At 39.3% G+C, this 25,894-nt stretch overlaps 1 protein-coding gene across 3 annotated transcripts in view; it reads right to left on the reverse strand.

Moving 5' to 3' along the window:
• The window catches only part of CFAP70 (cilia and flagella associated protein 70), a 109,258-nt gene that overhangs the window by 62,367 nt on the left and 20,997 nt on the right, over positions 1–25,894 (reverse strand). For 2 of the 3 annotated variants that reach the window (XM_033209597.1, XM_033209599.1), the window contains 6 exons: positions 21,892–21,986; positions 17,347–17,446; positions 15,054–15,188; positions 3,735–3,905; positions 3,095–3,175; positions 1,396–1,487 (listed from right to left, as the gene is read on the reverse strand). In XM_033209597.1, coding sequence (XP_033065488.1) covers positions 1,396–1,487; positions 3,095–3,175; positions 3,735–3,905; positions 15,054–15,188; positions 17,347–17,446; positions 21,892–21,986 — 674 coding nt within the window. The remainder of the gene's footprint in view (positions 1–1,395; positions 1,488–3,094; positions 3,176–3,734; positions 3,906–15,053; positions 15,189–17,346; positions 17,447–21,891; positions 21,987–25,894) is intronic. The other variant, XM_033209598.1, reaches the window with a different exon arrangement.

The raw sequence follows: 25,894 nt of genomic DNA on the forward strand, positions 1-25,894 counted from the left end.
TTAAAGAAGAAACCACGAGGGAAATTTAAAAAAAATAAAATCCTTTAGACAAATGAAAACAAAAACCAAATAAAAAGTTATGAAATGCAGTGAAAGCAGTGCTCAGAGGGAAATATATAGTTCTCTACACATACACTAAAGAAGAAGAAAACTCAAAATCAATGACATAACTGTATACCTTAAGGAACTAGCAAAAGCGGGGCACACTATGCCCAAAGCTAGCAGAAGACATAATAAAAGAAAGAATGAATATTAGAGTAAAAATGAATTAGAGGATAGAAAAATAATGGAGAAAATCAATAAGCTTTAAAAGTTGGTCTTTCAAAAAGATCAACAAGATTGACAAACTTTTAGCAAGACTGACTAAGAGAGAAGACATGAAAGTGGAAACATTACTACCAATTTTAGAGGGATATAAAGGAGTATTAGAGAATACTATGAACAATTGTTCACCAACAAGTTGAATAACCCAGATGAATGCACAGTTTCCTAGTAACACACAAGCAAAACACTATGGTACAATATAAACAGTTTTTTAAAATTACATATATGTATATGTAACATGCATGTGTGTGTTTATGTATGTGTAATAGAGGGGGCTTTAAAATAACTCCAGAAGGATAACACCAAGGTGTTAAAAGCAGTTATCACTAGGTGAGTAGAGATCTGGATGTTTTTATTTTTTAATTTTTTAAAATTTTAATTTAATTATTACAATTTTTTATAGAGTTGGGGTCTCACTATGTTGCCCAAGCTGGTCTCAAACCTCTGGGCTCAAGTGATCCTCTCGCCTTGGCCTTTCAGAGTGCTGGGATTACATGAATGAGCTACCACACCTGGCCTTGGGTATCTTTATATACTTTCTTGTTCATTTGTATTTCCTAGAAATTTTCTTTTTTTTTTTTTTTTTTTTGGAGACAGAGTCTTTCTCTGTCTCCCAGGTCGGAGTGCAGTGGCGCAATCTTGGCTCACTGCAAACTCCACCTCCCAGGTTCAAGCAATTCTCCTACCTCAGCCTCCCGAGTAGCTGGGATTACACGTGCATGCTGCCACGCCCAGCTAATTTTTTGTATTTTAGTAGAGACGGGTTTCACCGTGTTGCCCAAGCTGGTCTCAAACTCCTGAGCTCAGGCAATCTCCCCGCCTCGGCCTTCCAAAGAGCTAGGATTACAGGTATGAGCCACCGTACCCAGCTTCCTAAAAATTTTTATAATGAGTATGCAATGCTTTTGTGATAAGGTAACAACAATAACAACAACAACAAAAACTTCATCTAGAAAAAAACCAGATAACTCCTGCTTAGCCCAAGGGAAATTACAATCATGGGGACAATCTGACTTTCTCTTACTTACACCCAAATTGTACAAAACTAGTATAAGCACCGTAGCTACAAACCTTCTGGCTAGCTCCTCTGGCATTCGCTTTGGAACCAAAGCTTTGTCCAGCTGAATTTCCAACACAATGTACGTCCTTGCTTCTACATATTGCTGTAAAGACATTGTTTTCTTATTATTTCCAGAAAAAAATATATTTATGAAAAATTTAGTAACATAAGATGATGCTCACAATATAATAAGTGAGAAAACTGCATATATAACTACATACACAGTGTGATCTCAACTGTTAAAATACTTTTCACATAGAAAAATAACTGAAAAGAAATGGAGCAACAGTGGTTATCTCTTAGAGGAAAGGATTTTCAATTTTATTCTTGGAAGCTTCTATAGCGTAACAGGGCTTCAGCCCTGTATAACTTGTTCTCAATACTTTCCCAGGAACTGTTTTAAGTGAATGCCATTCTTTCTTCCAGCGACCTTCTTTCAGATGGGTCCTGAAGAAAAATTCTCTTCATAAACTTCTTACATTCCCACTCACAGTCTCGTCACTACCATCTACCAACCCCAACTGCTGGACAGCTCTACCCAGATTTTTGCTAGCATCCTAAATACATGTCCAAAATTGAATTTATTATTTCCCCAATGTCAATCTCTCTTGATTTTTCTCTCAATGGTGTTGTCATCCTTCCAGAAAGTGAGGCTTGCAACCTGAGTTATCCTTAACTTTTCTCATCAATACCCCCAAAGCTTCCCAATTGCAAACTCCTTGCCTCTGCAGGTTTCTGAATTTCTTTACTGCAACCCCTGCCCTAAAAAAAACTGTCATCAACACTCATCTATACTACAAGAAAAGCCTGCAGCTCTACCCCACCTTCAATCTCTTTTTTTCATACCCTTGCAAGAATTCTGACCTGAAACACACATGAGGTCTTATTTCTATCTGACTTTAAAACCTTTGATGTGAATCTCCTAGAAGAGGTTCAATAATCTGTCATCAGCTATACAATAAAGTTCAAACTTTTAAATAAGCCTTTCAAGTCTTTCCATTACCTGATTCAGCCTCTTTCTTCTTTCCTAACTCTTTATAGAATCTTTTCTTTAATTTATCTATATACCATACACTGTAATTAACTGACACACCCTAAATTCTGCTCTGGCAAATTCTCTGTGTTGTTCTCTCTCAAGCTGTTCCCTGTCTCTGAAATGCCTCTCCCTCTATCTTCTTATGGCAAACAGGTCTCTTCATCTTTCACTACTTAGTATGGAACCTTCCCTTAGACTTAGTATGAAGCCTTCCCTTAGACTTCCCCATCCCAATATTTGCCTCCTCAGAGCCCACACAGAACTTTTATTTGTACCTCTATTACAGCACTTATCAAAATTATATACTATGGTTATCAAAATTATATACTATATACCAGTCTGTTTCTCCTACCAGATGCTGAGTTTCCTGAAGGCAGATGAATAAATGCTGCAGAAGATGCATCTCTGCATCCCTTATAATGTTTAACATAGTAGAATTAATAAAAGATATAATATTTTAATGCTGGAAAGGACCTTAAAATTAACCTGGCACCAGTTCATTTTACAGAGTGTCAACAAGACAAAGAAATTTGCCCATAGTCACAGACAACTAGTCATGGGCAAATATGGAATGATAACTAACATCCTGTCCGAGCATTTTCCAGTGAAAATACCTTGCTTAATAAAGGTCTGGTTAACTTAAACTTAATTTTCCAAACTTTATGCACAATTACCTGTCCTTCAGGATTGTGACTTAGAGGGGGTTCACCTTCCAAAGGAGTATCTGAGCTCTGAGATTTTATACTAGATGCCTGCTGAAAGAAAATGAACACACTTCAAAAATTGAATTCCTACATGGTCTTCATAGTGACAAGAACAATGATCTCTACATTGCATCAAAATGCAAACTAACTGCAGCCATAAAAAAGAATGAGTTATTGTCCTTTGCAGGGATGGATGAAGCTGGAAACTATCATTCTCAGCAACTAACACAGGAACAGAAAACCAAACACCGCATGTTCTCACTTATAAGTGGGAGTTGAACGATGAGAACGCACGGACACAGGGAGGGGAACATCACAAACCCAGGCCTGTCAGGAGTGAGCGCCAAGGGGAAGGGAGAGCATTAAGGACAAATACCTAATACATGCGGGGCTTAAAACCTAGATGGCGGATTGACAGGTGCAGCAAACCACCATGGCACATGTATACCTATGTAACAAACCCGCACATTCTGCACATGTATCCCAGAACTTAAAGTAAAAATTAAAAAAAAAAGCAAACTAATATTGATACAAGTCACCAAGTGAGTAATCAGTGAAGTCTCTGGAATGTAATCTAACAGGCAAAATCATCACCTTCTCAACAACCTACCACATCCCCAGGCCTAGGCCTTCCATCTATGTCCTTTTCTTTCACTGGTTTATCTTCTTTCAGATTCTTAGAAACAGCTTGCTTGGACAGCAGAGAATTAATTCCTCCTGTTTTATTATTATGAATCAAGTGATGGCCAATATCCCGGAAAAAGCTCAGTAAACATTTGGTCTGAAAAACGAACAAAAAAAGCAATACATGAGACAAACTTGAAAGAAGTACACATTATTTTTTTACCATTTAGTTTTCCAAACAATTTCAACATTTAACATCAGAGAGAAAGAAGGGACTTGAAAGACTTCATTGTATTTCCCTCCTTCTAGAACAGGTAAAAACACCACAGAAAGTTAGTTGCCTGCTCTAGCATTTAAAGGATTTAGAGGAGACCTTACGACCTGGCTTGATTCTGGCATCTCATAACTCTTGTAATCAGAATGCTTTTAATCTTTGACACAGAATTTCAAACTATGCTGGACATGGTGGCTCACACCTGTAATCCCAGCACTTTGGCAAGAGGATTGTGTGAGATCATGAGTTCAAGACCAGCCTGGGTAAAATAGTGAGACTTCATCTCTACTAAAAACAAAACAAAAAAATCAGCGAGGTGGGCCGGGCATGGTGGCTCACGCCTATAATCTCAGCACTTTGGGAGGCCAAGGCAGGTGGATCATGAGGTCAGGAGATCGAGACCATCCTGGCTAACATGATGAAACCCCGTCTCTACTAAAAATACAAAACATTAGCCAGGCGTGGTGGTGGGTGCCTGTAGTGCCAGCTACTAGGGAGGCTGAGGCAGAAGAATGGTGTGAACAGAGCAAGACTCTCTCAAAAAAATAAAAATAAAAAATAAAAAATAAAAAAATCAGCGAGGTATGGTGGCACATGCCTGGTAGTCCTAGTTACTAGGGTGGCTGAGGTAGGAGAATCACTTGAACCCGAGCAGTCAAGGCTACAGTGAGCCATGACTGCACCACTGCATTCCAGCCCAGGCTACAGAGCAAGACTCTGTCTCAAAAAAAAAAAAAAAAAAAAAGGCCAGGTGCAGTGGCTCACACCTGTAATCCCAGCACTTTAGGAGGCCGAGGCAGGCGGATCACTTGAGACCAGAAGTTCAAGACCAGCCCACCCAACATGGTGAAACCCTGTCTCTACTAAAAATATAAAAATGAGCTGGGTGTGGTGGCATGCACCTGTAATCCCAGCTACTGGGAAGGCTGAGGCAGGAGAATCACTTGAACCCAGGAGGTGGAGGTTGCAGTGACCTGAGATGGTGCACTACACAGCAGCCTGGGCAATAGAGCGAGACTCTGTCTCAAAAAAAGAAAAAAAAACAAAATTAAATTAAATTAACATTAACAGGTTGAATTCACTTCTATACAAGAAATAGTATCTATTTAGTTACCGCTGCCCTATCAGTTATAATTGGAAGGATACGGCAAGTTTAAAGTTCAAAGCAAACTCTTTGCATGGAAAAATTCAAACTATAGACAAATCACCAGAAAAGGATTTTACAACAATTTTTCCCTAAAAATTCTTTTTTGAAATAAACAATTTTTAAATTAAACAACATGGATGATTCTCAAAATAATTTATGTTGAACAAAAAGAACCAGACCGAAGGAGGCCAGGCGAGATGGGAGGGGTAGACAGAGGTGGGCAAAGGAATAATAGAAGACACAAAAAACTTTGGGGAGGTAATGTGTGTATGTTCATTATCTTGACTGTTGTGATAGTTTCACAGATGTACAGACATGTCAAAACTTTAACATTGTACAATTTAAATATATGCAGTTTATCAATTATACCTCAATAAAGCTGTTTGAAAACAATCCAACAATATTAATTGTAAATACTAAAAATCACTCACAATCCTGCCACCTCTGTGATAAATACTGTATGTCATAGATTCAAAGACATAAGCTTTCTCAAATGTTAACATCTCTGGGGTATGTTCTATAAAAAGAGTATTTCATATAAGTGGTATCATACAATACATAGTCTTTTGCATCTGCCTTCTTTTACTTAGCATGTTTTTGAGGTTCATCCATGCTATAGCATGTGTCAGTTGGTTCATTATTTTTTTATTTTTTATTTTAGTTATGTATTTGAGATAGAGTCTCACTCTGTTACCTAGACTGGAGTGCAGTGGCACAATCACAGCTCACTGCAACCTCTGCCTTCTGGGCTCAAGCCATTAGCTCACCTCAGCCTCCTGAGTAGCTGGGACTACAGGCACATGCCACCACCCCAGCTAATTTTTGTATTTTTTGTAAAGATGGGGTCTCACCATGTTGCCCAGGCTTGTCTCAAACTCCTGGCCTCAATGATCTGCCCACCTAGCCCTCCTAAAGTGCTGGGATTACAGGTGTGAGCCACCACACCTAGCCCAAGTTTACTACTTTTTAAAAAAAACAGGTCAGGCATGGTGGCTCACACCTGTAATCCCAGCACTTTGGGAGGCCGAGGCAGGAGATTGCTTGAGCCCAGGAGTTTGATACCAGCCTGGGCAACACAATGAGACTCTGTCTCTACAAAAAAAAAAAAAAATTTTGTTTTAATTAGCTGGATGTGGTGGCCTATGCCTGTAGTCCCAGTTACTCAGGAGGCTAAGGCAAAGGATCACTTGAACCCAGTAGTTCGAGGCTGCAGTGAGCTATGATGGTACCACTGCACTCTAGCCTGGGTGACAGAGAGAGACACCATCTCAAAAAAAAAAAAAAATACAGCTGTATTGAGATATTCACATATATACAACGTACCCACTTAAAGTGCATGATTCAGTGATTTGGGAATTTTACATCATTAGTAGTTCATTCCTTTTCACTGCAAAATAGTACTCCCTTGTATAGATACACCACATTTTGTTTATCTGTTCACTATCTGTGGACATTTGTATTATTGTGAGCTTTTAGCTATTATAAATAATGCTGCAATAAACATTCACATATATGTCTTCGTGTGAATACAGGTTTTCTTTTCTCTTAGAAATTCCTAGAAATGATTTGTTGGGTTCTATGGTAAGTTTATACTTACCAAAGATACTCTTTTTTGTTGTTGTTGTTATGAGACAGGGTCTCACTCTTGTCACTCAATGTGGAGTGCAGTGGCATGATCATAGCTCACTGCAGCCTTGATTGTCTACTGGACTCAAGTGATCCACCTACCTCAGCCTCTCAAGTAGTGGGACCACAGGCATGCACAAACAACACACCCAACCAATTTTTTTTATTTTTTGTAGAGATGGGGTTTTGCCATTTTGCCAGGCTGGTCTCCAACTTCTGAGCTCAAGCAATCCACCCATTTCAGCCTTTTAAAGTCCTGGGATTACAGGCTTGAACCACTGCACCTGGCCAGATTTTCTATACAGTTGTCTTTTCCAGTATTGAGAGCTGAATACTGAAATTTCTTTTTTTTCTTTTTGAGAGGGAGTTTTGCTCTGTCGCCCGGGCTGGAGTGCAGTGGCCGGATCTCAGCTCACTGCAAGCTCCGCCTCCCGGGTTTATGCCATTCTCCTGCCTCAGCCTCCGGAGTAGCTGGGACTACAGGCGCCCACCACGTCGCCCGGCTAGTTTTTTGTATTTTTAGTAGAGACGGGGTTTCACCGTGTTAGCCAGGATGGTCTCGATCTCCTGACCTCGTGATCCGCCCGTCTCGGCCTCCCAAAGTGCTGGGATTACAGGCTTGAGCCACCGCGCCCGGCCGAATACTGAAATTTCTAAATACTATTGCCAAATTGCCTATTTATCCTTTCAATTCTGTTGGGTTTTGCTTCAAGTATTATGAGATGATTGTGTTGTACTGCTAAGGGTGTATACACTTATAATTGTCCTATCTTCCCAATGAATTGATGCTTTAATCATTGTGACATCCATTCTGTCTTCAGTAATATGTATTTCTAGTCTTAAAACTATTTTGTCTGGTATTATTGTAGTTACTCAGCTATCACCCTTTCTGTTTCCATAGTATATCTTTTGTACCTTTTTACTTCAACCTTTTGTGTATTTGAACCTAAGGTGTGTCTACTTTAAACAGTACATAGTTGAATCTTGATTTTTTTGTAAATCCAATTCAATAATTTCTGTCCTTTTATTGGTGTGTTTAGACCACTTACATACAATAATATTGTTGAAATACTTAGATTTTTATTTTCCATGCTATTTGCTTTCTATATATCATCTGTTTTTTGTTGTTCTGTTCTTCCTTTAACTACCTTATGTTAAACAAATATTTGTGATATCCCACTTAATTCCTTTGTTGAGATATATATATGATATACACATAAATATATGTGTATATATAATATGTATGGACATACACACATATGTATGTGCATATGCATATGTACACACACACAATTTTCTTAGTGGTTACTTACGGATTACAACATACATCCTAACTAATCACAATCTATTTCACATCAATACTATCTTTTTTTTTTTTTTTTGAGACGGAGTCTCGCTCTGTCACCCATGCTGGAATACTGTGGCCAGATCTCAGCTCACTTGCAAGCTCCGCCTCCCGGGTTCACGCCATTCTCCTGCCTCAGCCTCCCAGGTAGCTGGGACTACAGGCGCCGCCACCTCGCCCGGCTAGTTTTTTGTAGTTTTTAGCAGAGACGGGTTTTCACCGTGTTAGCCAGGATGGTCTCGATCTCCTGACCTCGTGATCCGCCCGTCTCGGCCTCCCAAAGTGCTGGGATTACAGGCTTGAGCCACCGCGCCCGACCCAATACTATCTTAATTCTGGTAAAATACTGAAACTTTGCTCCACTATAGCTCCATTCTATCCTCCTTCCTTTATGCTATTATCATATAAATTAAATCTATATGTTAACCCAACAATATAACGAATACTTTATCCAATCATGTCTTCTAAAGAAGTTAAGAGTAAAAATGAAAAAGCTCTATTTCTAAACTCCTTTATATTAACTTATATTTAACCATTTCAAGTATTCCTCATTTCTTCTTATGGATTCAAGTTAGCAACTGGTGTCATTTCCTTTCAAGCTGAAAGACTTCCTTTAGTATTTCTTGCAAGGCATGTTTCCTAGCAACAAATTCTTTCAGCATTTATCTGGGGATGTCTTTATTTTGCCTTTGTTGTTTTTGTTTCTTTTATTGAGACAGAGTCTCACTCTGTCATCTAGGCTGGAGTTGCAGTGGTGTGATCTTGGCTCACTATAACCTCCTGCCTCAGGAATTCTCACACCTCAGCATCTTGAGCAGCTGGAATTACAGGTGCACACCACCATGCCCAGGTAACTTTTGTATTTTTAGTAGATACAGGGTCTCATCATGTTGGCCAGGCTGGTCTCAAACGCCTGACCTCAGGTGATCCACCCACCTCTACCTCCCAAAGTGCTGGGATTACAGGCATGAGCCACCGCACCCAGCCCTGCCTTTATTTTCGGTTGGTAGTTTTTGTGTATGTGTGTTTTTCTTTCAGAATTTCACATATGTTATTCCACTGCCTTCTGGTTTCCATTGTTTCAGATGAAAAAATCAGCAGTTAACCATATTGATTCTCCCCTGTAAGTGATGAATTGTTTTTCTCCTGTTGCATTCGTGATGTCCTCTTTGTCTCTCTCCCTCATTTGACTATATATAATGTGTATATTTTGGGCCTCTGTGTGCTGATCCTAACTGGGATTTTCTAAACTCCTTGGATCTGTAAATTAATGTTTTCATCAAATGTGGGATTTTTCAGACATTATGTCTTTATACTCTTCCCTGTTGGGACTCTTATTACATATTTGTTGGTTGCTTTCCATCAAGATTGCCATTTTGATGTAGTTTGGCTCTTTATCCTCTAGAAATCTCATGTTAAAATGTGATCCCCCTCCAGTGGGTGACAGCATGAGAAGACCATGTCTCAAAAAAAAAGGAAGAAAGAAAAAAGAAAAGAAATGTGATCCCCAGTGGTCTAGGTAGGGCCTGGTAGGAGGTGTTAGGGTCGTGGGGTAGAACCCTCATAAATGGCTTGGTGCTATCCTTGAAGTAATGAGTTCTCACTCTGTTAGTTACAAAGAGATCTGCTTGTTAAAAAATAATCTGGCACCGCTCTCCTCTCTTTTATGCTATTTCTCTCACTATGTGACATGCCTGCTTCCCCTTTGCCTTCCATCATGATCATAATGAGACAGAGTAGGGATAGGGCTTGGCATTCAGCTCACCCCCACTGGATAATTCTTTCATGCATTCTTGAGCTAAAGGTAAGGGTGGGGAAGGCAGAGCAGCCCCAGACAAGAAGGTCTCAAACTCCTTAGCTTTTCATGCATTAGTACTTCTCAGCTTGTTAATGTTTTTGGTCAATTTCAAGGATGGTGAATGGCTTTTTGTCCATTTGTCTAGCTTCATGGTTGCTTTTGTGGGGAGATGATTTGTCAACCTTCTCACTTGGCCATAGCCAGAGATATTCCTTTCCAATGTTTTCTATATATTTTAAACATTATTGTAAAAAAATGTGATCATATTTATATTTTGACTTTCATTTAGCAGACTATCATTTACATTCTCTCATGTTTTAAAATGTTTCATGAGGATAATTTTTAATATATGCACAATATTCCCCTATCATATGTGTATAATAAAAGTGATAGATAAAATTTTCTGTGTGCCAACTACATTCCTAGTGCTTTATATATTTCATCTCATTTAATAGGTAAAACAATTCTAGGAAACAAGTATTGCCTCCACTTTACTGATGAATACAGTAAATGTGAGACAAATTTAGTCACTTGCCTGAAGTCATCCAGCTAGTAAATGGCAGTTCCAGAATTCAAACTCTAGGGTGCCTGAGTGGGTTATCAAACCTCATAACTTTTCTATTATGATTCACTGTTTCCCTCAGATTCACCAAGAGTATCTTCATGTAGAAAGGTTTGGATACATTTCCAATTATTCCCTTGAAATAGTTTCCTAGAAGTAGAAGTCCTATTGGAAAGGATATAAGTATTTCAAGTTTTTGAATACATATGGACAATAAATTTTTTTGCAAAAAGTTTTTATCAATTTATGCTCCTACTAGCAGTGAATGAAAGTTGTTTGGCCGGGCGCGGTGGCTCAAGCCTGTAATCCCAGCACTTTGGGAGGCCGAGACGGGCGGATCACGAGGTCAGGAGATCGAGACCATCCTGGCTAACATGATGAAACCCCGTCTCTACTAAAAAATACAAAAAACTAGCCGGGCGACGTGGCGGGCGCCTGTAGTCCCAGCTGCTTGGGAGGCTGAGGCAGGAGAATGGCGTAAACCCAGGAGGCGGAGCTTGCAGTGAGCTGAGACCCGGCCACTGCACTCCAGCCTGGGCGGCAGAGCGAGACTCCGTCTCAAAAAAAAAAAAAAGAAAGTTGTTTTACTGAGATTGAGCAAGGATCCTCTTTTTAGAGGCCTGTGGTCCCCAAGCATGGAAATAATGGAAAATTCTGAAGTTCCTTCAAGAGACATTCTAGGCACCCAGCTAGCCCCAGAAATAAATAACCAACTTAAACAAGAAGGTAATAGTAGCCTAAAACAATAGCCAAGGAAGTTAAAGTTCAAGAGATGTTTGCTTTATATAGAAGCTAAACATAACGTCTTAATATATGTCCCTGAGTTGTCTTTCTGAGCCTCAGAAAGAACCACTGAAGGAACCACTGAAAGGATCATACGGCACTCAGATCAGCTAATGGATCAGCCCCCAGCTAAGAGGGAAGTGAAGACTGAACTATATGGTCCTTTGTTCTAAATTTCTTTCTGGGGAGCTTGGAGAAAGTCACTCCCCCTAGCCAGTTAACATTTTTCTACTGACCCCAAATTTTTAAACAAAGCCTCTCTTCCTTAACAACTGCAAATCAGAAAATCTTTGAATCTACCTACCACTTGCAAGCCTCCCTACCCCCGCCTCAACATATCCTGTCCTTTTAAGCTTAAACCAATGTGTAACTTGCATATATTGATTTAAGATTTTGCCTGTAGCTTCTGCTTTCCTAAAATTTACCTCTGCCTTTAAAAATCATTGCCCACAAGCCATCAGGGAGCTCAGGATTTGATAATTTAGCTGCCTAGTCCTCCTTGCTTGACACCCTGCAATGAAAGCCTTTCTTTCTATCACTGCAAACCTTGGTGCATATATGTGGTTTTACTGTACCAGGTGAGCAAACATCAGTTTGGTTCTATAACATTATCATACCTTTGGCACCAATGGGCATTATCATATTTTAAATAATTGTTGAACTTTTCAAGTAAAATGATAACTACTGTTATTTAAATTAATAATTCCTTGATTAATAAATAAGGCCAGATGTCTCTCCTTATATCTATTGGCCACTGACACTTCTTTTGTGAACTGCTATTTCATGTACCTTGCCCATTAAGAAAAAGTTTGTTATTCTTCTAGATTGAAAAAACTACTATATTTCAGGAATAGTAGCTATCTTTCAGGAAACTACTGTATTTCAGAAACAGTAGCTATCTTTCTGATGTGTATTCAAATATTTTCCCTAGTTCTTCAGTTACATTGTAATTTTGTTTATGAAGGTTTATTTTATATATAGAAACTTGACTTTTTGGTAAACAAAATACTTTATTTCATACTTTTCACTGCTTTCAAGCCTAGGAAGTTTTCTCTTAATTCATATCTTTAATACTCATTTTTATAGTCTTCACATTTAACTTTATTTAATACATTCATTTGAAATTTATTTTGATCTATGTTATATGTAACACTTGCATTGTTTTCTCCCATTTTTTTATTTTTAATTTTTTTTGAGACAAGGTCTCACTCTGTCACTCAGGCGGAGTACAGCAGCACGATCACAGCTCACTGCAGCCTTGACCTCCTCGGCTCAATCGATGCTCCTACCTCAGCCTCTGGAGTAGCTGGGACTACAGGAATGTGCCACCATGCTCTGCTAACTAAAAAACAATTTTTTTTTTGTAGAGATGGGGTATCACTATTTTGTCCTGGCTAGTCTTGAACTCCTAGGTTGACGTGATACTCCCACCTCAGCCTCCTGAAGTGCTGGGATTACAGGTGTGAGCTACCATGCCCAGCCTTCTTTCCCATTTATCTATAAAGCATTAATAATTATCCTTTTTTTTTTCTTCAGATGGAGTCTCGCTCTGTCTCCAGGCTGGAGTGCAGTGGCATAATCTTGGCTCACTGCAACCTCTGCTTCCCGGGTTCAAGTGATTCTCCTGCCTCAGTCTCCTGAGAAGCTGGGACTACAGGCGCACATCACGCCCAGCAAATTTTTGTATTTTTAGTAGAGACAGGGTTTCACTATGTTGGCCAGAATCGTCTCAAGCTCTTGACCTCAGGTGATCCATCCACCTCGGCCTCCCAAAGTGCTGGGATTATAGGTGTGGCTTATAAAGTATTAATATTTTTAATGGCTACATATTTCATCATTTTTATTTACTATGATTTACTAAACATTCCTCTATTAGTAAACATTTAACCTCATGTTTAGTTTTTGCTATTATAGGTTTCAAAAAGTTTTCATGAATATGACATTTTTGAACCTATTAAATTATGTCCTTAAAATAAATTTCTGGCTGGGCACAGTGGCTCATGCCTGTAATCTCAGCACTTTGGGAGGCCAAGGTGGGTGGATCACCTGAGGTCAGGAGTTCGAGACCAGCCTGTCTAACATGGTGAAACCCCGTTTCTACTAAAAATACAAAAAATTAGCTGGGCATGTTAGCGTGCATCTGTAATCCCAGCTACTTGGGAAGCTGAGACAGGAGAATTGCTTGAACCTAGGAGGCGGAGGTTGCAGTGAGCCGAGATCGCACCATGGCACTCCAGCTTGGGCAACAGAGCAAGACTCTATCTCAAAAAATAAAAATAATAAATAAATAAATAAATAAATAAATAAATTCCTATAAATGTGGCTTCTAGTTCAAAAGATACTGATGTAGAACTAGATGATGGGGTTTTCATAAATTTATTATTGAAAAATAGCTGCCCTAATAAAATAACAGTGACATAATAATACATTTTTGTTATTGTTGTGTGTTTTACAAAGCCTCATTTTCTCTTAGGAAGCAACATGATAAAACTGACTTCTTGCTTGAATATATGATTTTAACATTTTTACACCTAAAAATGGAAAAAAAAATATTCTAGTTCATTAATGGATTTTAGTTTTTCCATATTTAACAACAATAGACTTTCTTTTTCTTTTTTTTTGAGACGGAGTCTCGCTCTGTCGCCCAGGCTGGAGTACAGTGGCCGGATCTCAGCTCACTGCAAGCTCCGCCTCCCATGTTCATGCCCTTCTCCTGCCTCAGCCTCCGGAGTGGCTAGGACTACAGGCGCCTGCCAGCACGCCTGGCTAATTTTTTGGATTTTTAGTAGAGATGGGGTTTCACCATGTTAGGCAGGATGGTCTCAATCTCCTGACCTCGTGATCTGCCCATCTCAGCCTCCCAAAGTGCTGGGATTACAGGCGTGAGCCACCGTGCCCGGCCTATGCTAAAAGTTTTATATCCAAATTTATTGAAGTAAAATTGAAGTACAATAAAAATAAACCATACATATTTAAAGTATATAATTTCATCAATTTTGACATATGTGTATACCTATGAAACCATCACCACAATCAAGATAACCATCATTTCCATCATCCCTAATATTTTCCTTTCATTCCTTTGTAATCCATCTCTCCTTCTATCCCTATTCCCAGGTAACCATTAATCTGCTTTTTATCAATATAGATAAATTACTTTCCCAGAATTGCATATAAATGTAATTATATAGAATGAACTTTTCAAGACCCTGTCTCTATATAAAAATGTTTTTTAAATAGCCAGGCACAGTGGTGCACATCTGTAGTCCCAGCTATTCAAAAGGCTGAGGCAGGAGGATCCCTTGAGCCCAGGAATTTGAGGCAGTAGTGAGCTATGATTGTACCACTGCACTACAAAGCGAGACCCACATCTCTTTTGAAAAAAAAAAAGTACTCTCTTTTCTCTCTTTTGTCTGGCTTCTTCCATTTAGCATAATGCATTTGAGATTCATCCGTGCTGTTGCATGTATCATTAGCTCACTTCTTTTTATTGTTGAGTAGTATTCCATTGTACAGAGGTACCACACAATTTGTTTTTCTATGTTCTCTGTTAACCTGTTGATAGAGATCTGGGTTTTCAGTTTTTGTCTTTTCATTATCCTAAATTTTTTAAGGTCCAATGCAGAATGACTATAAAGCTATATATTTAATATCCTAGTATACCAACTGGTTCTAAATATCATTTGCAAAGATGTATATTCTAAAGATGTAAGTAAACAGATATATAAAGGATAAATTACCATGATGCTTTTTATGCAATTTTTTCTTACCTTTTCATGGACTACACTGTCCAAGTAAGGGTAAACATGAAAAGCTCCCCGAATTCTCTTCACACCTGGATACAACAATGGGACCATATTAACATAAGCCACACCATGAAACGAAAGCTGACCTTCTTCATCAGTCTAAAGGAATAAAACCACAGAGTTATTAGTGCTATAAACAATATAATATAAGGTATGGAGCTCTGACTCAGCAGTTCAAAGGCCTGGTTTTAGAAACTAACTCTACTACTTAACCAGTTATGTGACTTTGGGTCAGTTACATAAGACATTTTGGGCCTTCTTTATCATCAAAATGGGTTCAATAATACCATGATCACTGAGAAAATGCATATAAACTGTTAATAGTAGAGGCAGTAGTTGAATCAATACAAACTCAAATTAATTGATAATATATATATTCAACCAAAAAGTCAATTTCACCATGTGGCTTCTTAGGAGAAAGTGAAGCTTTATAAAAAACAATAATAATAACAATAACAAAAAACTTAAAAGGAATCAGAAGCTATGGCTTTTAGCTTTAGTTCACAGACTCATACAAATAAAAGGGACCTTACAAATTATCTGGACCAGTGATGACAAATAGGCTTTAACTTATATCTAAATTCTCATTAATTGGTGGAGGTGTTTTAGCATAGTTGGTTGAGAAAAATTATCTGTATTTATCTTGGTTCAAAAGGAAAGAGTGCTTTGATTGATTAGCATTATCTACCATGGATGAAGGCGGATGAATGACAGTCTCCTTGTCATGTATTTACCATACTTGATTTCATCTAAACTTTCATTGCAAAGATGAAGAACATGTTAATAAATATATTTTAACAGCGTTTTTTAATGGTTGTATGGTTTGCCACAGAAAATTTTTATAGGGAAAAAAATCAATTTTGTGAAAGAAAATAAATTCCAAGCATAAAAGTAACCTCTTTGATTTCACCTATTATAATAATAATTGGCAACTAGATTTAAAAGTCCTGTGCTTGGCTGGGTGCAGTGGCTCACGCTGTAATCCCAGCACTTTGGGAGGCTGAAGCAGGTGGATCATGAGGTCAGGAGTTCGAGACCAGCCTGTCTCTGCTAAAACTACAAAAATTAGCCGGGCGTGGTGGTGTGTGCCTGTAATTGCAGCTACTCAGGAGGCTGAAGCAGGAGAATCACTTGAACCCAGGAGGCGGAGACTGCAGTGAGCCGAGATTGTACCACTGCACTCCAGCCTAGGCGACAGAGTAAGACTCCATCTCAAAAAAATAAAAAAAAAAAAAAGTCCTATGTTCATGTGATAACAGATAGTTTAGAAATCTAAGGCAAGTTTGCCAATACTTATATACTACAAAGGGAGAAATGGTTACATAGTGATAGTATTTTTATTATGTGAAAAGCCTATGTTTAAAGTCAGCCAAACAATTTAGATACTTATTAAATGTCTGCTATTTGCCATACATCATGCTAGGTACCATGGAGGATGCACATCAGCCTACTACATGACCCCTACTCCCAGGGAGTTTATGAACAAGCAGAAAAGACCAGACATGCACAGGTAAAACAATAGGTAACATGTACTAGGCTCATCAAAGCTCTACCTTTTAAAAATAGTAGTATATCTAAGATTCCTATTACACTAATTAGCAGGCTAAAACATTTTAAGTAGGCAAGTTTAACGTATGGTAAAACTATTGTGAAGGGCTAAAGAGAAATAGGATATCTGGTAATAAAGCCTAGAGAGTTTTTAGTGAACAATGGGGAACTAGGGTGGCCAATAATCCTGGTTTTTCCCAGAACAGAGGAGTTTCCTGGGACATCAGACTTCCAGTGCTAAAACAAGTGAAGTTCAGGGCAAATCAGGATGAGCTAGTCACCCTTGGGAGAACAGCTATATTAATTCACATTTTCTTTTGGTATCAGAATTGAAGCAGAATAACAGGTAGGGTCTGATTCTACATTTCTTTTTTTTTTTTTTGAGACGAGTCTCACTCTGTCGCCCAGGCTGGAGTACAGTGGCCAGATCTCAGCTCACCGCAAGCTCCGCCTCCTGGGTTTATGCCATTCTCCTGCCTCAGCCTCCCGAGTAGCTGGGACTACAGGCGCCCGCCACCTCGCCTGGCTAGTTTTTTGTATTTTTTAGTAGAGACGGGGTTTCACCATGTTAGCCAGGATGGTCTCCATCTCCTGGCCTTGTGATCCGCCCGTCTCAGCCTCCCAAAGTGCTGGGATTACAGGCTTGAGCCACTGCGCCTGGCCTGATTCTACATTTCTTATATAAATAGTTTTGAGGGGACATATTTACCTTTTCAGTTTTGCCAGCTTTCCCTTTGGGTACAGTGACCAGAGGAACTCTTGTGATCTCTACAGGCCAAAGCCGGCAATCGGCAATCCGTTTCTGAAAACTGCAAATCAAGAATCAGTCTATTAGCCGGGCGGATCACGAGGTCAGGAGATCGAGACCATCCTGGCTAACACGGTGAAACCCCGTCTCTACTAAAAAATACAAAAAACTAGCCGGACGAGGTGGCTGGCGCCTGTAGTCCCAGCTATTCGGGAGGCTGAGGCAGGAGAATGGCGTAAATCCGGGAGGCGGAGCTTGCAGTGAGCTGAGATCCGGCCACTGCACTCCAGCCCGGGCGACAGAGCGAGACTCCGTCTCAAAAAAAAAAAAAAAAAAAAAAAGAATCAGTCTATTAGCATTATATGTAAAAATAAAGTCAGTATAATTTAGGTTAAAGGGAAATATTCTCTTTTATAAGGTAATATAGAGTATACATATATAAAAATAGGAGGGCTGGGCTCAGTGGCTCATGCCTGTAAATGCCAGCACTTTGAGAGGCCAAGGCAGGCAGATGGCTTGAGCCCAGGTGTTCAAGATGGTCTGAGCAACATGGCAAAATTCCATCTCTATGGAAAATACAAAAAATTAGCTGGGCATGGCAGTGAATACCTGTGGTCCTAGCTATTTGAGGAGGCTGAGGTGGGAGGATGGCTTCAGCCCAGGAGGTCAAGGCGGTGATGGTGCTACTGCACTCTCACCTGGGCCACAGTGAGACCCTGTCTCAAAAAAAAAAAAAAAAAATTAAATAAAATAAATAAAAATTTATTACTGGGTTGGTGGTTTTTAAAACTTTCCCAAACCTATAACATTCCAAAAATAATTCTGCTCAACTTCTAGTGAGGCAAATTGAACACTTTTAGAGCAATTTAGCAATATGAATCAAAAACCTTAAAAAAATCCATAATCATTCACTATAAATTCTACTTGTAGTGATTTATTCTAAAGAAATAATCCGACAAGTTTACAAATGGTATAAAATTGGTTATTTCTACCGTGAAAATAGTATCCAGTTTCAGCTCCGACACAACTTTGAAGTAATCCCACCTGTCCTCGCAACAAGAAAAAAGTTGACCGAATTGAAATAAATAACATTTCTTAGATCCATCATAGAATCGAGGTCACAAGGCAAAAACTGCCATCCTGAAATTGAGAGAGACAGGAAAATACAGAGGATCACAGCTGCAGTCAGCTTAAAGACAGCAGAAGCCAGTGGTGCCAGCAACCGGTAGAAATAGTTTAATGATAATTTTGACAAATTTTTGGAGACTGAATGTAGACTAGCTGGGAGTGAAAAACTCCAGGGGGCCCACTGTTAAGGGTCCCCATACTTACATAAGTTTTAAATCCAGGAGCCCCACCAAGTTCTCACAGTGAAGATGGAAGAAAAATACCCTCATATTTCAGGCAGGGAGAGAAGAAGAGTAACCATTTTGAAATATGGCTGCAGCGTTCTCCCTATCAAAGAGTTGACCTTTAAGGGAAACTACTTTACCAGATCCTTATCTGATCTCAGGGAAGGGCATTTAGACAACTCCAACCTGTCTAGCTTCCACAGGGATAGGAGGAAAAAAAATTATGAAACACTTCTGAAAGTCACAGCCCAGGGACCCAAACCTTTTTACTGAGACTTCATCACAAGTAATAGAATACTTCTCCCCAACAATTTGCCACTATATCAACAGAGTTTCAATATAATAACAATGAATTACAACTGAGAGGGCTACACACCACTCTATGAGAGAAGTTCTTGGGCAAATCCAAAGACAACAGGGGAGGTGGGGGGGAAAAGGAAACTGATGCCTCTGGCACTTACAACTATAGCAAACAAGAAACACAACCCAGCTCCTAACCAGATTAACATAAAACCTCACACTAAAAATACTAGTTACCTCAATTCCTATTACCCAATATATAATGGCTAGCTTCCAAATTAAAAGGCTATAAAGAATGCTAAAAGGCAAGAAAAAATATAGTCCAAATAGACAAAGCTACTATAAGACCTAGACTAAGATATGACATAGATTTTGGAATTATCAGATAGGAAATTAAAGTAACTATAATTATATTAAAGACTCTTAAGGAAAAAGTAGGCAACATGCAAGAACAGATGGGTAATGTAAGCAGAGATGGAAACTCTAAGAAAGAATCAAAACGAAATGCTAGATATCAAAAACACAAACAAAAATGAATAATTCATTTGATGGGCTTCTCAGTTGACTGGACATGACTAAGGAAAATAAAATCAGTGAACGTGAGTATATGTGAATAGAAACTCCCCAAACTGAAATGCAAAGAAAAAAAATAAAAACAAAAAATCATAACAGAATATCCAAGACTTGTGGAACAATTACAAAAGGTGTAATTAGGCATAACGGAAGAAGAAAGAAAAGAGCAGAAGAAATATTTGAAGTAATAATAGCTAAGAATTTTCCAAAATTAACTGACAGACAGCAAACCACAGATCCAGGAATCTCAGAGAACACCAAGCAGAATAAGGACAAAAACCAACCAAACAAACAAATAAACAACTATATCTAGGCATATCATTTTCAAACTGCAAAAAAGAAAATCTTGAAAAAAACCAGAGGAAAAAACACTTTACCTATGGAAGAACAAGGGTTAGAAATACATTGGACTTCTCTTCAGAAACCATGCAAGCAAGAAGAGAGTAGGGCAAAATATTTAAAGTTGTGAAAGAAAAACCCACCAACTTAGAATTCTATACCTACTAAAATTATCCTTCAAATGTGAAGGAGAAATAAACCCTTTCTCGAACAAACAAAAATGAGAGGAGTTTCTGGACAGTAGACCTGCCTTACAAGAAATGCTAAAAGTTTTTAGAGAAAAGGAAAATGACATGGGTCAAAAAACTTGTATCAACATAAGAAAGAGCATCAGGAAATGTCATAAATGAAGGTAAAATAAATTTGTTAATGTTTTTTATTCTTAATTGATCTGATAACTATTTGTTCAAAGGAATAATGACAACAACGTATCCTCAATAAAATATTAGCAAATCAAATCTAACAATGTGTAAAAAGAGTTATATACCATGACCAAGTGGGGGACCAGGGGTATATAAAAACTCTCTAAAACATCTGCTCAATTTTTCTGCTTGATTTTTTTATAAATCTTAAGCTGTCCTAAGAAAACAGATATTCATTTTTTTTTAAAGTCAGAGTTGTTCATTCAGATTGTATATATATTGGTAATCCCTCAATTGTCATCTCTCTCTAATGACCAGGTCATTGTGACAAAGACTGATAGTTACCTACACAATATCAGTGTACCTGTTCTTTAGTAATTAAATCTTGATTTAGCCTGGGTGACAATGTGTTCAACTAAAACATTTTATTGTCTAGCCTTCTTGCATCTAAAGGTTGGCTAATGAGACATAAAGAGAAGTCGCCAGATTCCAGGAAGGTTCCACAAGAGGGGTTAAGACAGCCAGCATATGTCCTTTTTTATCCATAACCATTCTCCTCTTCCAAATTTCTGCCAGAAATGTGAGTGTGCAAACTGGAGCTCCAGCAGCCACCTTTGCACCATGACACAACCTTGTGGATGGAAGTCACGTAGTAAAGAAGGTAGAGCAAAAGGAAAGATGGAGCCTGGATATCTAATAACACTGTGTAATCATCATACATACCAATTCTGGACTTTTTTTTTTTTTTTGAGATGGAGTCTCACTCTGTCACCAGGCTGGAGTGCAGTGGCATGATCTTGGCTCACTGCAACCTCCGCCTTCTGGGTTCAAGCGAGTCTCCTGCCTCAGCCTCTCGAGTAGCTGGGACTACAGGTGAGCACCACCATGCCCAGCTAATTTATGCCTAGCTAATTTTTCTATTTTTAGTAGAGACGGGGTTTCACCATGTTAGCCAGGATGGTCTCAATCTCTTGACCTCATGATCCGCCCGCCTTGGACTTTCAAAGTGCTGAGATTGCAGGTGTGAGCCATTGCACCCGGTCGACTTTTTTTTTAAGAGACAAGGTGTCACTCCATTGCCCAGGCTGGAGTGTAGTGACTCAATCACAGCTCACTGCAGCCTCAACCTCCTGGGCTCAAGCAATCCTATCACCTCAGCCTCACAAGTAGTAAGACTACAGGTGTGTATCTGCACCAAACTAATTTTGTGTGCGTGTGTGTGTGTGTGTGTGTGTGTGTTAGCCAGGGTCTTACTTTGTTTCCCAGGCTGGTCTTGAACTCTTGGCTTCAAGAGATCCTCCTGCCTCCCAAAGTGCTGGCAATATAGGCATGAGCCACCAGGCGCAGCTCAGACTTCTTTTATACAAAAGAGGAATAAGCATTCAACTTGGTTAAACCACATTACTAGCTGTTTCTGTTATTAGCAGATGAACACAACATCACTCTAATATATAGATGTGATAAATGAAAGTCTCAATCTAAAATCACCTTAACTCAAATATAAATAAAATTGACAAAAGTAACATTTCTTCCCATCTACAAGCCTTTGTGGGTTAGATATATTTCCTTCCTCTTCTTACCTGACCACTGCAGAAGGATCAAGGTAGCAGCGACATTCCAAGTCCCAAATAATCCTTTTCTTTATGCACTCTGCTTGATTCCTAAATTCACTGTCCTGTAAAATATAAGATAAAGACTTCTGTTCTCTGTATCTGAGCCATGATTTCATTCTGCTCCATCTGTAGGGCATTCTTTTAATGGATTTGTTCACAATACTTTTCTTATGACTACTATTACTACTATAAGTATGACTACTATTGCAACTACTACCACCACCTTAAAATTATGAGTACTTAAATAGTAAAGTATATAAGATAAATTACATATATAATAGTTACATTGATCCAGTACTAAGATCCAAACACTGACTAACATAACCTCAATCAATGATTCTCAACTCCAGATGCACATTAAAATCATCTGGAATTTTTTTTTTTTTTTTTTTTAAATAACACCTGGACCCAGTGCAGTAGCTCACACCTGTAATCCCAACACTTTAGGAGGCCAAGGCAGGAGTACTGCTTGAGGCCAGGAGTTCAAGACCAGGCTGGGCAACAAAGTGAGACCTCCATCTCTAAAAAAATTTAAAAATTAGCTGAGTGTGGTAGCATTAGCCTGTGGTCCCAGCTACTCACGAGGCTGAGGCAGGAGAATTGCTTGAGCCTAGGAGGTTGAGGCTACAATGAGCCTCAATAATCGCACCATTGCATTCCAGCCTGGGTAACAGAGTGAGACCCTGTCTCAAAAAAATAAAAAACCAAAAAAGCAAAAAACACCTGGCATTGGTACTGTTTTAAAAATAAATTCTTACATAGTTTACCTGGGTTAAAGCTTGGTCACTGTCATTGTTTTCAGTGCTTTCCTGGTGACTGTAATGTGCAGCCAGGATTGGGAATTAACAATCTAATCTAAAACAAAATATAATCTGAATGTCTAAAATAAAACGCCTGATCTAAATTCAAATACAAATCTAAGAAAAGTATGAATTTTCACTAATCACAATGATGAGAAAAGATACTGTGCAGTGTTTTTCCAATATTCCTAGCCTCATCTCTACTATTTTATATATTTAGAGTCAGACAATGAAAAATAATTCAACCATCCTCATTTTACAAATTATTTTATTAAATGTTTCCATCAGTGGATTATCAGCTCATTCAAGAAACATTTGCAAGTGTGTTATACTATTTTCTATGCCCTTGACAAATTTGTGGTAATTTATATAATTAATAATAAGTATATTAAAGTATGTCCATACAATGTCACATTATACAGCAAGTACAAATAAAGAAAAATAGTGAGACTGCTTTTTATGTAATATGGAAAAATCTCAAAAATACACGACAAAGTAAAACAAAGCAAGTGCATATAGTGTGTGTAAGTATGTACTCTTTACATTTGTGTAATAAAAATGATGGGGAAAGAATATATGTATGTATTTAGTGTATGCATATATATATGATTAAACACCTTATACACTCAGTTTTAAAAAATGAAAAACCGGCAGGGCACAGTGGCTTGCGCCTATAATCCCAGCACTTTGGGAGTTGGAGGTGGGTGGGTCACTTGAGGTCAGGAGTTTGAGACCAGCCTGGCCAATATGGTGAAGCCCTGTCTCTACTAAAAATACAGAAATCAGCAGGGCATGGTGGCGTGTGCCTGTAATCCCAGCTACTCAGGTGGCTGAGGCATGAGAATAGCTTGAACCCAAGAGGCAGAGGTTGCAGTGAGCTGAGATCGCACCACTGCACTCCAGCCTGGGCAACAGAGTAAGACTCTGTCACAAACAAACAAACAAACAATAATACCTTGAGATAAAGGAAAAATAGCAGTGTCTTCCCAACAGATTCTAGTTCTGAAAATAACAAGACTTTGATTACTTCCTGAAAATCTGGACTTCCTAAAGAAAAGAACTTTTATCGGCCGGGCACAGTGGTTCACACCTGTAATCCCAGCACTTTGGGAGGCTGAGGCAGGCGGATCACCTGAGGTCAGGAGTTCAAGACCAGCCTGGCCAAACATGGTGAAACCCTATCTCCACTAAAAATACAAAAATTAGCCAGGTGTGGTGGCAGGTGCCTGTAATCCCAGCTACTTGGGAGGCTGAGGTAGGAGAATTGCTTGAACCCAGGAGGCAGAGGTTGCAGTGATCCAAGATCGCGCCATTGCACTCCAGCCTGGGATACAGGAAGGAAACTCCATCTCAAAAAAACAAAAAAAGAAAAGTACTTTTTTTTTTTTTTTTTTGAGACGGAGTCTGGCTCTGTCGCCCAGGCTGGAGTGCAGTGGCCGGATCTCAGCTCACTGCAATCTCCGCCTCCCAGGTTTACGCCATTCTCCTGCCTTAGCCTCCCGAGTAGCTGGGACTACAGGCGCCTGTCACCTCGCCCGGCTAGTTTTTTTTTGTATTTTTTAGTAGAGACGGGGTTTCACGGTGTTAGCCAGGATGGTCTCGATCTCCTGACCTCGTAATCCGCCCGTCTCGGCCTCCCAAAGTGCTGGGATTACAGGCTTGAGCCACCGCGCCCGGCCGAAAAGTACTTTTATCCCCGATGTTTATTATGCTGATGTCTGAATATATTTTACAACCTTTGTATATCTGAGAATCAAGTGAAGAAACCTGCAGTTTTGCCATCATGAATAGACTAATGTAAATGCGGTAATGTTGGTAATTTTGTGTTGTTTTCTTATAAAAACATTTGACCCTTGAACAACACAACTTGAATTGCATGGGTCCACTTATATATATGCGGATTTTTTTTTTTTTTTTTTTTTTTTGAGACAGAATCTTGCTTTGTCGCCCAGGCTGGAGTGCAGTGGTACGATCTCGGCTCACTGTAGCCTCCGCCTCCCGGGTTCAAGCGATTCTCATGCCTCAGCTTCCTGAGGATCTGGGATTCAGGCGCACACCACAATACTGGCTAATTTCTGTGTTTTTAGTAAAGACGGGGTTTCACCATGTTGGCCGGGCTGGTCTCAAACTTCTGGTCTCAAGTGATCAGCCAGCCTTGGCCTCAGAAAGTGCTGGGATTACAGCCACCACATCTGGCTCATATGTGAATCTTTTTTGTTTTTAGACAGTCTCACTCTGTTGCCCAGGCTGGAGTGCAATGGCACGATCTTGGTTCACTGCAACCTCCACCTCCCGGGTTCAAGTGGTTCTCCTACCTCAGCCCCCCGAGTAGCTAAGATTACAGCTTTGTGCCACTACACCCAGTCAATTCTTGTATTTTTAGTAGAGATGGGGTTTCACCATATTGTCCAGGCTGGTCTCAAACTCCTGACCTTGTGATCCACCCGCCTTGGCCTCCCAAAGTGCTAGCATTACAGGCATGAGCCACCACGTCTGGCCACGTGGATCTTTTTTAAACCAAACATGGATCAAAATACAGTATTTGTGGGATGTAAAACCCACATATATGGAGGGCCAACTTTTCCTATACATAGTTAACTACAGGGCTGACTGAAGGACTTGAGTATGCATGAATTTTGCTATTTGCAGGGGTCCTGGCAACAATCCCCCAAGTATACCAAGGAATCACTATACTTTTTTTTTGTTTGTTTTGTTTTTGAGACAGAGTCTCGCTTTGACACCCAGGCTGGAGTGAGGTGGCACAATCCTGGCTCACTTCAACCTCCGCCTCCTGGTTCAAGTGATTCTTGTGCCTCAGGCTCCCAAGCAGCTGGAATTACAGGTGTGTGCCAACATGCCCAGCTAAGTTTTGTATTTTTAGTAGAGACAGGGTTTCATCATGTTGGCCAGGTTAGTCTCGAACTCCTGATCTCAGTGATCCACCTGCCTAGGCCTCCCAAAGTGCTAGGATTACAGGCATCAGCCACTCCGCCCAGCCAAGATGACTATACTGATTTTTTATTTGGTGAGTCAGTCCTGAAGTCTGACTCCCTTTCACAATTTCCAAGGAAACTTTTTCTTTACTTTTCTAAATGTTTCTGTCTCTGAGTCTTCCTTTAACTTATTTATTTCCTTTTATATACATAAGAAAGTATCTAGAAGGAAACACA

This window comes from Trachypithecus francoisi, unplaced genomic scaffold (assembly GCF_009764315.1).
Source record: "Trachypithecus francoisi isolate TF-2019V2 unplaced genomic scaffold, Tfra_2.0 Lachesis_group9, whole genome shotgun sequence".
NCBI classification, from domain to species: Eukaryota; Metazoa; Chordata; class Mammalia; order Primates; family Cercopithecidae; genus Trachypithecus; species Trachypithecus francoisi.